This window comes from Camelus dromedarius, chromosome 4 (genome assembly GCF_036321535.1).
Source record: "Camelus dromedarius isolate mCamDro1 chromosome 4, mCamDro1.pat, whole genome shotgun sequence".
NCBI lineage: Eukaryota > Metazoa > Chordata > Mammalia > Artiodactyla > Camelidae > Camelus > Camelus dromedarius.
In genome coordinates this window covers 55,041,376-55,053,392 of record NC_087439.1, presented here as the reverse complement: position 1 = coordinate 55,053,392, position 12,017 = coordinate 55,041,376, and the positions used below count along the sequence as shown (strand labels likewise).

Genomic DNA, 12,017 nt, shown 5'->3' with positions numbered 1-12,017 from the left:
TTTTACTTGCTAAATCATTTTTCATCTAATTCATTTATGTAATTTTTGGTTTTCTTTTTTTAAGTGACACCCAATACTTGTAGAACAGTTTATATTCTCACTTAAATGACTCCCTATCTGCCATCTGTTGTTGTTTTTCTCCTAAGTGGAACAAACTTCCTTCTGAAAAAATTTACTGCAGTCACAAACGGCCGTTTATGGTCATTTTAGAGATAAAATTCCATCAACTCAAGTTAGCACTGACATTTTCTAAGTGCTGTCAAGTCAGTGGTGGGGAATGGAAACCATCTCACCGGGTGCTCTAACTAAAGTGGAAGCCCTTTTCCTCTGCTTACTATTGACAATGAAAAATGGCTAGATTAAAGCAGCCAAATATTTCAGTGTTGCAGAGCAAAGGTGACTTCCTGTTTTGTTTTAGGGTTTGTTTCCTTCTCTTCTCAATGAAGGCTGTGTTTTCTGACATTCGGCAATCCCTTTGCTCAGTGATTTCCCATTGAAAGGGCAGGGTAGGAGGTCCTCTGCAGGTCATTCCATTTACAATGTGCCCTGAAAAGGGAGGAAGGGGGAGAGGGAGGGAAAGAGGCAGCTCATTAGCGGAAGGAGCCGACCGGGAGGGGATCTGTTTTCCATTTTCTTTTCTAGGTTGAATTCATTTGTTATCATTATCATCATTATTATTACCAGTATGGTGTAATTTCCCTACACATTTCTCTCAAGTGCTAGGTGAAATTATTGGTGGGGAGAGTTAAATAAGTGCCACTTTATTTTAGTGAGTTAAGTCAGAAGAAGAAGAAGAAAAAAAAGCCCAAGTGCTTAAAAGCAGTTCGTTTTCACTTTGAAGCTTAAAAAGCAAAGCTCTAAAGTTCTAAGGACAAAGGAAAAAAATTAAAGGTAAACAAACAAACAAACCACGCGTCTGGCTTCTGGTGTCTTATTTGTAATTATGTACAGGGTTTCTGCTCTTTTTACGAAAGGTGATTCCTCCCCCCCTCCCCCCACCACTTATTCAAAATGCAGACCTCTGTAGTCTGGAGCTCTGGTTTGATAAGGCTCCACCATCGCTGCAGGGCGTGAGTTTTCTGCAACTTGTACATTTTAAGTGACGTTGCTTAAGTCTTTCCCCCTCAGGCCTGATTGCAGAGCTGGTGATCACAGAGGTGAAGCTGTATTTTGCTTAAAGGAAACATCTCCAGGGAGTGAGGGGCTCAGGCGGATTCCCAGGTGGGGAACAGGGGACACTCCGTCGTCGAGGTTGGTGTGGGCTCTTCGGTGAGGGGCTAGGGCTTCTCCTTTGGAGCAGGGTCGGGGGGTGCGCCCCCTGTGTTGGGGGTGGGGAGGAGGTGCTCGTCTCGAGTCGGCTCTTTCTTGGGTAATCGCATCCTCACTGCTTCTCCAGGCTTCCCTCTCCTCCGCCTCCAACCCACAGACCTTCTCAGTCAGGATCCCCAGCTGCCTTCCTGGGAAAAGGAGCTGGCCCTGGAGGGCTGGGACTGCGCGGGGGCGGAGCTGCCTGGGGCCCGGAGGTAGGAAAGTGAAGAGCAGCGCAGACCTCCCGTCGAGGCTCCTCCTGCCGGTCCCTCCTGCTAGCGGCGGGCGCGGCAGCAGCCGCAGCTCACACCAAAAACTGGATTTTTTGCTCAGCCTACAAGACTTGCAAACTCTTACTGCACCCTCCTCCCCCATTAGAAGTCTTTTCCCTCTGATCCTCCCTCGTCCCCCCTACCCACCCCCGCCCTCCACCCCCTCAGCGTCCTCCTCACTTGGGAGTATTTCATGCTTTTCTTTTAGCACCTTTTTGTAACCCAGGGGACGTGACACCCCAGAGCTCCAACTACCTCAGCTGAATTCTACTTTTGTTTTTATGTCTCCCTCCCTTCCTCTTGTTTTCCTCTCATCTGGTTCATCTGAGAAGCCTGGTGCTTCTGCTAGAGAGAGCGAGGAATAAATAGATGCTGCGGCCCCAGAAGGCTTAGACGTAGGGAAGAGCAGCCAGAGCGGCAGGAGCGGCAGGAGCGGCAGGGGCGGCGGCGGCTGGAGCTCGGCGAAGCTCGTGGGACCCCATTGGGGGAATTTGATCCAAGGAAGCTGTGAGATTGCCGGGGGAGGAGAAGCTCCTAGATCATTGTGTCTGTTTCCAGGGGAGAGGAGGAGACGGAGGAGCGAGCCTCTCGGCGTCCTCGGCACTGCTGCGCCCTGCCCCATCCTGCCGGGATCATGGCCTGCGGCAGCCTGGGAGCGATGCTGCTGCCGCGGGCTGGGCTGCTCGCCTTGGCTGCGCTCTGCCTGCTCCGCGTGCCCGGAGCCCGGGCGGCAGCCTGTGAGCCCGTCCGCATCCCCCTGTGCAAGTCCCTGCCCTGGAACATGACCAAGATGCCCAACCACCTGCACCACAGCACCCAGGCCAACGCCATCCTGGCCATCGAGCAGTTCGAAGGTCTGCTGGGCACCCAGTGCAGCCCAGATCTGCTCTTCTTCCTCTGTGCCATGTACGCGCCCATCTGCACCATTGACTTCCAGCACGAGCCTATCAAGCCCTGCAAGTCTGTGTGCGAGCGGGCCCGGCAGGGCTGTGAGCCCATCCTCATCAAGTACCGCCACTCTTGGCCGGAGAGCCTGGCCTGCGAGGAGCTGCCGGTTTACGACCGGGGCGTGTGCATCTCGCCCGAAGCCATCGTCACTGCCGACGGAGCTGGTGAGTCCTGACACTGCCCGACCTCTCCCCTTGCCTTCCAGCCACTCCTTGAAGTCCTGTTACTCACCTTTACTCTCTGATGCTGTCTTTCATTAAGGGAGGATCACCTCGCTTAATCTCTGTCTTAATTACTCTGTCGAGCCTCATGCCTTTTTCCTCTCACCTCATCACCCTTTCAGATGTACGCACTTTTCCAATAGGCGATCTGTCTTTCTAAAACACTCCGTTCATTCCACTCCCATTGCACGACTCAACACTTACCCCTTCACTTCCACTCTTTCCATGTCCAAGTAACCACATCTTGTATAGTGATGCTCTTTTCTTACTTTCTTCATCTGTTTATAATTGAGCTTTCTTGCCTGATTCTCTTGCATTCTGTCATCAGTTTTCTGTATCTTCAGTGTTTAACTGGTTGTCAAGATTGTATGGTGAATGTGCTGTACACCAGAAGTTGACACATTGTAACTGACTATACTTCAATGAAGAAAAAAAAGATTGTATGGTGAAAACAGACAACTGAAGCACCATTTTCTTCCAATCATTAAAAATGCCGAGATAACTTCAGTAGCCTTACTTCAACCCACAGATGTTAGTCGTATGTGTTTACTCAACATCCAATTTGAGCAATTGCCTTCACCTTAAATTTCCCCCTCCTTTCAATGAGATAAATTGTTCTTCCATTCCAGACTGAAATAGCTGTGAAACATTGCTATGCACTACTAATTAGCTTCTGTGACTTGCTCTAGACTCAGAGCTGGCAGGGTGAAATTGCTGGGCTCTTTTCACATTCCCACATGACTTCAAGTCATTTTGTAAATGACGTATGGATGAAAGGAGTTATATTTAAGGCATGGTATCATCATACACTCATGTAATGTTATATTTACTTACACCCTTTATCCCCCTCTTATGCTCTTCAAATAATTTGTCTTTGATACCTTATTTTATGCCCTTTTCTGTGTGTGCATCAACCGCAGATTCATTTCAATCTCTCCCTATTGTAAAGCTTTATTGCAGTTCTACATTAAATGGAACCCATTACAAGTTGTTTTCTCACTGGTGTTTAGTCTAATTAGGACAGTCATAACTCTTAAGACTCCAACTAAACAGTTCATTATGCTCCATTTAATTCTAACTCAATATCATTCCTACCAATTAACCCCAAACTTGAATTTCACCCTTCCTTTTTACTTTAAAAATAAACCCAATCTTTCATGGTTGATCCTCTTTCTTTGGATCCTCCTCAGATCATCTCTATTCTTAGGTGTGATCTCTTGAGACCTCCCTCTCTGTTCATTTCTTGGGCATCAATTGCCTCTTAAGTTGCTCAGCCTAAGCCCATGTCCTTAGTCCTTCTAGGTAATAGTTTTTGGTGGTCAGGGAATTGATTTGGAAAAGTTGCTTAACATACAGTGAGTGGGGAGGGGAAGAGTGCTTGTACAAATAGCTGCAAAACCAAACTGAACAGAAAGATTTCAGGAGCTTTTGATGGTTACCTGACTTAGTTTATCATTTTGACTATACCCATTGTCGCCTTGATTTTCATGAAGAAACAAACTGGTTGCATCAAATAATCAAAAAGAAATGTATTTCTTATTAATCTTTGGGCTAAAAGAGTACTCTTAAGCTTTTGTACTCACTAACCGTCACAGGCTGGGCAGACGCTGGGATAGCTCAGTCCATTGCTGCCCTGGTCTGCCAGGCACTTAGAATCAGTTAAATCCTGGCACTTCTTTCAGGCCAAGGGCTAGGAATGAGGTGGCTATGGTTCACACTGAAATGCATTCTCCCCTTGTTCTGAAACCTCTCTTAGAGATAATGGACTTCAAATGAGAGAGGTTTGGCAAGATTAATGGCTCTCGAAAGCCATGGTCAATATGGATGGAAAGCAGTTTCCTTAAGTGTCCCTGAGTTACCTATCATCGTGGACCAAATGTAGAACAATTGCCTCATTGAAGCACTCAAATAGGACGTGCATGGAAACAATTTGTCAGTTCATGGGACCTGATTGCTGAGCTGCTTTAAAATGCCATAATATGCTTTGCTGACAACATCCTTGCTAGAAAAATAAGTAGGGGTAGGTGGCAGTTGGAACCATATTTTAGTGATAGTCTCCCCCCTTCCCCCTCTTAATCATAACCCTCAGTGTGAACCAGAGACTCTGGTGGCAGGAGGGAGCTGAAGGGGAGGTGGGGAAGGCAAATTGAAGGGTGGATTCTAGCCTGAAGGGTGCCCTGGCTTCCAAGGCCAGCTTGCTGAAAATTACATTCTCTATCCAGGGTCAAACTGTCAGGCACCTGGAATTACTTAGGAACTACCACATGTGGCCAGTTTAATTTACGATGCAATGTGCTCCTTGGTTCAGTGGGATATGATAGTTCATTAAGCTGGGTTTTTTCCCTCTTCCTTTAGGTATAAAGAGTCCTTATGTCTTATGCCTAGAATCCAGCAGAATATAAAAATGAGGTTTCCCTGAGTAAAATGAAACCACCTTTTACATTCCTCCAATGTCAAGAGGATTTTCAGATCCTACCATTCACACAGATCTGTTCCCTCGTGGTACATTATGACTCCACCAACAAGTTTAGGACATTTTTACAAAGCAAAATCTTATTGAAATGGGGTATTGCTTTGAACTACTGTTTGCTTTTAAATATTAAGGGCAAGCATATTTTCATAAAGAAAGATCATATCTTCCTGACCATTATGAATAAATTTACATTACATTTATCTTTCCACAGTTTATATTTTACTATAGAGTTGTGGCCACACATAGAACTTCCTTATCTGCTTTATTGGAGAATTCAGTTCAATTTAGTCATTCTGCTGGTTAATTATGACATTTAGTGAAATCTTTAATATTGTATGGTGAGTAAAGTGCTTGGAGTGGGGCAGACCAGGTGTTGAATCTTGACTCTACCTTGTATCAACTGTTACTGTGGGGGAATTATATAACCTCTCCAGTTGAAAGGTTTCTAATTTGTAACTGGGGACAATACCACCTACGTCCCAAGGGCACACTGATGATGAAATTAAACAGCATCTGTAGTGTCTGGTACATAGTAGTAAGTCCTTCACAAATTGCTGACATTGCTCTTGTTATTTCACTGTTATTATTGTTATTCAAATTGATTTCTTTTTTGTTTTGTTTTCTTTGAACAAACATGGTCTTTTGGTAAATGCAGATACAGCCTAGAACTTGTATCAGTTCAGCTCTGGGAAACAAGCTTCACACACTGAGAACTAACTGGAAAAGCAGATCTCATTTCTTCTGAATACATATTTAATATGTATTTAAAATACTTAATATTTCATTTTGCACAGATCAGCCTGGATCTCAGGTTCAAGAACAAATCCCTTTGGGAGCAATAGGAAGGGAAGAATGAGTCTGATGAATGTCTATTAATTACAAATAGTTTATCTCAGAAATGTAGACATGGAGAATGTAAGAAAATTTATGGTATGATATTTAACAGCTATTTCTACAGCCCCTGTGGTTTGCCATGCCAGGGGCTTTATAATCACTCCTCAGTCATTGCTGGGTTTTGTTGTCATCCCAGCTTTTGCTGCACACATTTCTCCCAGCCTTTTCTCACTGGGCTGCGCTGCGCCAACTTTCACATGCATGGACTGCTGTTTAATCATTTCTCCACTTTCTGGGAACAGGCAGCCTTTTCTTTAGCCTAGATCTACAAATATTTGAGAGGCCAAATACCAAGAAGGAAGAATTATTTAGTGTGATATGAAGAGGAAAGTGGAACGGAAAGGAGAAATGGAAATTTTTAATTAAAACTAGAGAGAAAACATGATTCTAAAGATCCTTCATGGTGTAAAATATTGAAAGGCACTCTGGAAGGGGTAGGGGAGTATATCCCAGAATGTGATTTAATTCCATTTATAGCTAATGCAATTATCAGTGGTAATGGAATCTTACATAGTCTCCAAATCTGATTTTAATAGTTCATTTTTTATCTTGTTCCCACAAAATTCCAAATAGTTATTTGCTATAAATAACAAAATTGATGACGTTATATCTGTTCCTTCTCTTCCTACTAGGTGTATTGAAAGAGACCAACAACCACCATATACATACTTAGTTTTGAATGATTAAGAATTGGCTCTATGCCCCCAGTTTAAAGAAAATTAGTTTTAGAGTTATAGGTCCTTGTTTGGGATCCCAGAGTGGCCATTAATGGTGTACTTTGAGCAAGTCATTTGACATTAACATTGGGATTGTGAAGAACAAAAGAAATACTCATGTGAAGTGAATGACAAATGGTAAAGCAACAGCAACATGATGACAGGACATGTCATTCTCAGGACAGGAATCATCAGCAGCCACAGAATAAGAACTAACGACGCATAATATGTTCCAGATGCTGTTCTGTGTAATGCATATTGATTTTTTAACTCTCATAATAACTACATGGTTGGTACTAGTATTATCTGCAGAAAGGGAAGCTGAGGCATATAGTGAAGTTAATTAAGTGAACCAAGTTCATAAAGCTATTAATAGACGATTCATACCGGAACCTGTTCTAAGCTATGCTCCCTCTTCTACGAAGAAGTAAGTGATTCTAATTTTATAGCATATCTGTGTCTTTTGACCATCAGATTGCAGTTAAAGGAACAAGTTTTTTTCATTATATTTCAAAAGCCCATTTATACAGGGCTTAAGAGAATAAGGGGAAGCCCTGGAGAAAGGATTCCAAGACATAAGAGCTAAGTGCTTCCCTGGGCTTCTGAGACAGTAGAGAACATGCATTCCAGATTCTCCTGGCTAACCATTTGCCCCTCCGTCTCACCAGACCCCAGAGTGAACGTATCACTTCCTTACCTTCCTATGCCTATTCCAGTATTCTCTAGGTTGTTCAGAGGCACCACCGCATCCATATTCCAGGCCTGGGACTCAGACTTTCTTCCACCCTTTTCTTTACCCTCCACATTCAGTAGGTAACAAGTGCCATTAGATCCACTCTGAAGCCAATTCCCTTCCCTTCTTCTCTAACGCTACTTTCTTTCTTTGGGCCTCACCATTTCCTACATGGATTATGGAGACAGAATGATAATTGGCTTGCTTACCTCCAGTGTTACCCCTCCACATTCCAATGGGGCGATCTTTCTGAAGCACAAATCTGTTGTTTACAATCCTTTGGTATCTGCCTCTAGCCTTCATGATCTCATGCCTTCCTGCCTTTCTAGTTTTCTCCCCCTCCGCTTACAGCGCTCTGTTGAGCCCCACCGGAAGACGGTCAGGTCCCTTGATGAGAGCTGTGCTTTCTCACCCCCATGCCTTTGCTCTTCTCTATTTGGAAAACCCTCCCTTCCTCCTTTAGAACAGCTCCTTTAGAACTCTTCTGGAAACCTCTATGACTCCGACCTGAAATCCTTGGGCCATAAGACCTACTAATAATACCTACTATTTTAATTTAGGATAATTTTGTTAGGATTCCTAAATTTAACTTTCTGGAACCTTTTTTGGAATTATTTATGATCAGAAAACTTTGGTTTTCTCTCTTATAATTCTGACAGTTGATGTCTAAGCACTTTAAAAAGTGTAGAAATGTTTTCCTCTGAATAAGAATAAAAAAAGAAAACCAATCTCCTAGGTTCAGCTAATGCAAAGAGGTTTTCTTTTTCCAAGCGAAGGATTGTATTTTTCATTTTTATTTCAACCTTTCGACATTAAACAATTATTTTAAATGTGGATCGATATGATTTTTTAATTTACAGAGAGATCATTTTTATATAAATCATATGCAGAGTATCACATGATTACTAGGCTTTTTCAGGAATAGAAAAACTATTGGCATATTACTTTAATATTTGGATATATTTATGATGAGTAAAGTCTTTGAATAGAAAAAGCAGTTAAATTCACAGTATCTGACCTTAATGGAACCAAACATTTTAGAATCACATATTTGTTGCCTGCTTATCTATTTTTTATTTGGTGACTGCTATCTTTCCTAGGATATAGCTATTAAAATACCAGCTGATGATTACTAAGCCAGGGAAAGTAATTCATTAATTGTAATTTTGGGTGCTATTGTTCTAAAATGGTATTACCCTCCTTGTTTAATTTATTCATGATGTGACCTATGAAGAAAAAGGACAGAGGAAGAATGTTATTTTCTATTTGGATAAACAGAGGCATTAAACTCGTTTGACATAAAGTGTTAATACACATGTAAAGCTCTCATGTAAGAGTACTGAGTTGAAGCGTCAGGAAGAATCTATAATTGGATACAGCATGGTGCTTTGCTGGGTGATCAGTGTTATTCCTAAGAGGGTACTTTCTTAACTAGAGCACAGAAAGACTTTATATAATTACCATTTTCATTATCATTTATCATTTTACCATTTTCTGGGATTAGGGGATCATGAAAAGAGTCAATGGCAATTTCCAGTTATTACTATGTCTGTTAATTGCACTGGCTTGAGTAATCCCTGGATGGTAGGCTTCCTTTCTGCTAGTCTGCAGTTAACAAAGAGCACAAGAATGCTCTCTGCATGTTTTCCTTAAGCACTAAGAATTAAAATGTATGCCAGAAAAGTGTGATACATCTATCTGTTGAAGAGCTGTAATTTAGTTCTTTGAGTCATCAAGAAACAGATGCTGGGTGAGTACTGAACATGAGCATGGGCTTTATTGTTAGAGGGCGCTCATAATTCACAAGTTCTGTGAAACTCAGAAACTTTGTTTACTAAATCCTGAAATAGTATGCACAGTTGATGAGGATTCAAAAAAGGACGTTAAGATTTAATGACATGAGAGAATACATCGTGTCCTTATTTGACCTACAAATGGTAGAGTGCCAGCCTCACAACACTGGTAAGAATCAATTTCCTTGAGACATCTGGGTTCTTTCCCAAATCAGCCTGTGACTGAATTAGATTTTAATATGGAAGTTCTTGAAGTGATAACGAGTATGTTATGATTCTCACTTTATTCCATCACCCACTTTCAGATTTTCCTATGGATTCCAGTAATGGAAACTGTAGAGGGGCGAGCAGTGGTGAGTACATCACTAACTTCCTGGTTTTCATTTGTGGTCAGATTAGACTTTGATGTCACCTAGGTACTCAGATCTTATCTGGGGAAGTTTGTGTCATACATTTTTAAAGTAAACTTATAAAAGGACTTCTTTATTTGTATTTTATTTAAAAAGTTAACATGGTAAAATTTGATCTTTTCTTTCGGCATGTAGTTCTATAAATTTTAACGCATGTATAGTTTTGTGTAACCACCACTACAATCAGAATACAGGACAGCTCCATTACCTCAAAAAAAAAAAAAAAAAAAAAAGCAAACTCTCCCTCATGGTATCTTCTTATCATTACAAGCTTCTCCCACTCTTAACCACTACAATCACTGATCTGCTCTTCATTGCTATGGTTCTGTCTTTTTGAGATTGTCATATATATGGAATGACAGTGTGTAACCTTTGGATATTGGCTTCTTTCACTCAGCAAAATGCCTTTAAGATTCATCCAAGTTTTTGCATGTGTCAATAGTCATTCCTTTTTGTTGCTGAATATTTTATTACTTGGATGTATTACCATTTGTTTATCTATTTATGTCTTGAATGATATTTGGGTTATTTCCAGTTTTTGGCAATCATAGATAGAGCTATTATAAACATTTGTGTAGAGGTTTTTGTATAAACATAAGTTTTCATTTCTCTAGGGTAAAATCTAGGTATAGTACTACTGGGTTAAATGGTAAGGATATATTTAACTTTATTTAAAAAAAAACTGCCCAACTTTTTCTAAAATGGCTGTTCAATTTTGCATTAGCAATATTTAAGAGTTCCAGTTGCTCTGCATCCTTTCTCCCACCTGGTTTTGTTTTTTTTTTTTTAAATTAGCCATTTTTAATAGGTGTGTAGTGATGTCCTATCATGGTTTTAATTTGTATTTTCCTAATGGTTAATGATATTGAACATCTCATGGGCTTATTTGCCATCCGTTTATATTCTTTTTCTTGAAGTGTCTGTTCAAGTCTTTTGCCCATTTTAAATTGGACTATGTTCATACAACTGAGTTTTGACAATTCTTTATAAATTCTGGATTTAAAGACCCATCTTGTAGTTTTATTGATTTTTCTCTGTTTTTCTGTTTTCATTTTTATTGATTGCTGCTCGTTAGTATTTCCTTCTTACTCCTTGCTTTGGATTTATTTTGCTGCTGTTTTTATTTTATTTTATTTTCTAGTTTCTTAAGGTAAAAACTTAAATTACGGTTTGAAACTTTTCTTCTTTCTAATATAATAATTTAATGCTACAACTATCCATCTAAGAATGGCTTTAGTTGCATCTTACAAACTTTGATAGGTTTTATTTTGATTTTTCTTTGGTTCAAAATATTTTATCATTTCTGTTGAGACTACTTCTGTGATTCATGCATTATTTAGTATCATCCTGTTAAATTTGCTGCTGTTTGGAGGTTTTCCTTTTCTCTTTGTGTTATTAATTTTTGTTCTAATTTCATTATGGTTAGAGAATATATTCTATATGACTTTAATTCTTTTAAATGTATTAAGATTTATTATAGTATGACCCAGGGTATGATCTATCTTGATGAATGTTTCATGAGCATTTAGAAAATATCTATTTTGGTGTTGTTGAATAGAATATTCTTTAAATGTCAATTAGATTTGTTGAGTGACACTTTTTCTTAGTTCCTTTATGTTCTTGATGGTTTTCTATCTACTAGATCTATCGATCACTGTGAGAGAAGTGTTTAAGTCTAAATATCATGGACTTTTCTGTATCTCTCTTCAGCTGTCAGTTTTGTTCCATGCAGTCAAAGGTGGTATTACTTGGTGTATACACATTTAATATTTTTATGTCTGTTGGTGAACTGACCCTTTTATGATGTAATGTTCCTATTTATCTCTGGTAATTTTCTCTGCTCTAAAGTCTATTTTGTTTGATATTAATATAACCACTCCAGTTTTCTTTTGAGTAGTGTTTGCAAGGTTTATCTTTTTCTATCTTTTTACTTTTAACATATCTATATCATTATGTTTTAAATACATTTCTTCTAGACATCATATAGTTGTTTTTTCTTGTTGGTGTTGATTTTGTCCTTTCTGTCAATCTTTGTCTTTTGATTAGTATGTTTAGACAATTTACATCTATTGTAATTATTGTAAGTTTGTGTTTAGAGCCACCCTTTTATTATTTGTTCTGTTTTTTTCTTTCTTTTTTCATTTCTGTTTCCTGTATTCTAGCTTTTTCTTGGGTTATGTGAATGCATCTCTCTCTCTCACTCATCATCATGTGTGTACACACACAGACACACTCATGTATGTGTCTGT

The 12,017-nt window shown here is 40.0% G+C and overlaps 1 protein-coding gene across 1 annotated transcript in view; it reads left to right on the top strand.

The window, feature by feature from the left end:
* Positions 1–1,740: 1,740 nt before the first annotated feature.
* FRZB (frizzled related protein) overlaps positions 1,741–12,017 on the top strand; it is a 31,311-nt gene continuing 21,034 nt past the window's right edge. Inside the window, exons 1-2 of the mRNA XM_010991660.3 lie at positions 1,741–2,692; positions 9,664–9,711. Coding sequence (XP_010989962.1) covers positions 2,215–2,692; positions 9,664–9,711 — 526 coding nt within the window. The 5' untranslated portion in view covers positions 1,741–2,214. The remainder of the gene's footprint in view (positions 2,693–9,663; positions 9,712–12,017) is intronic.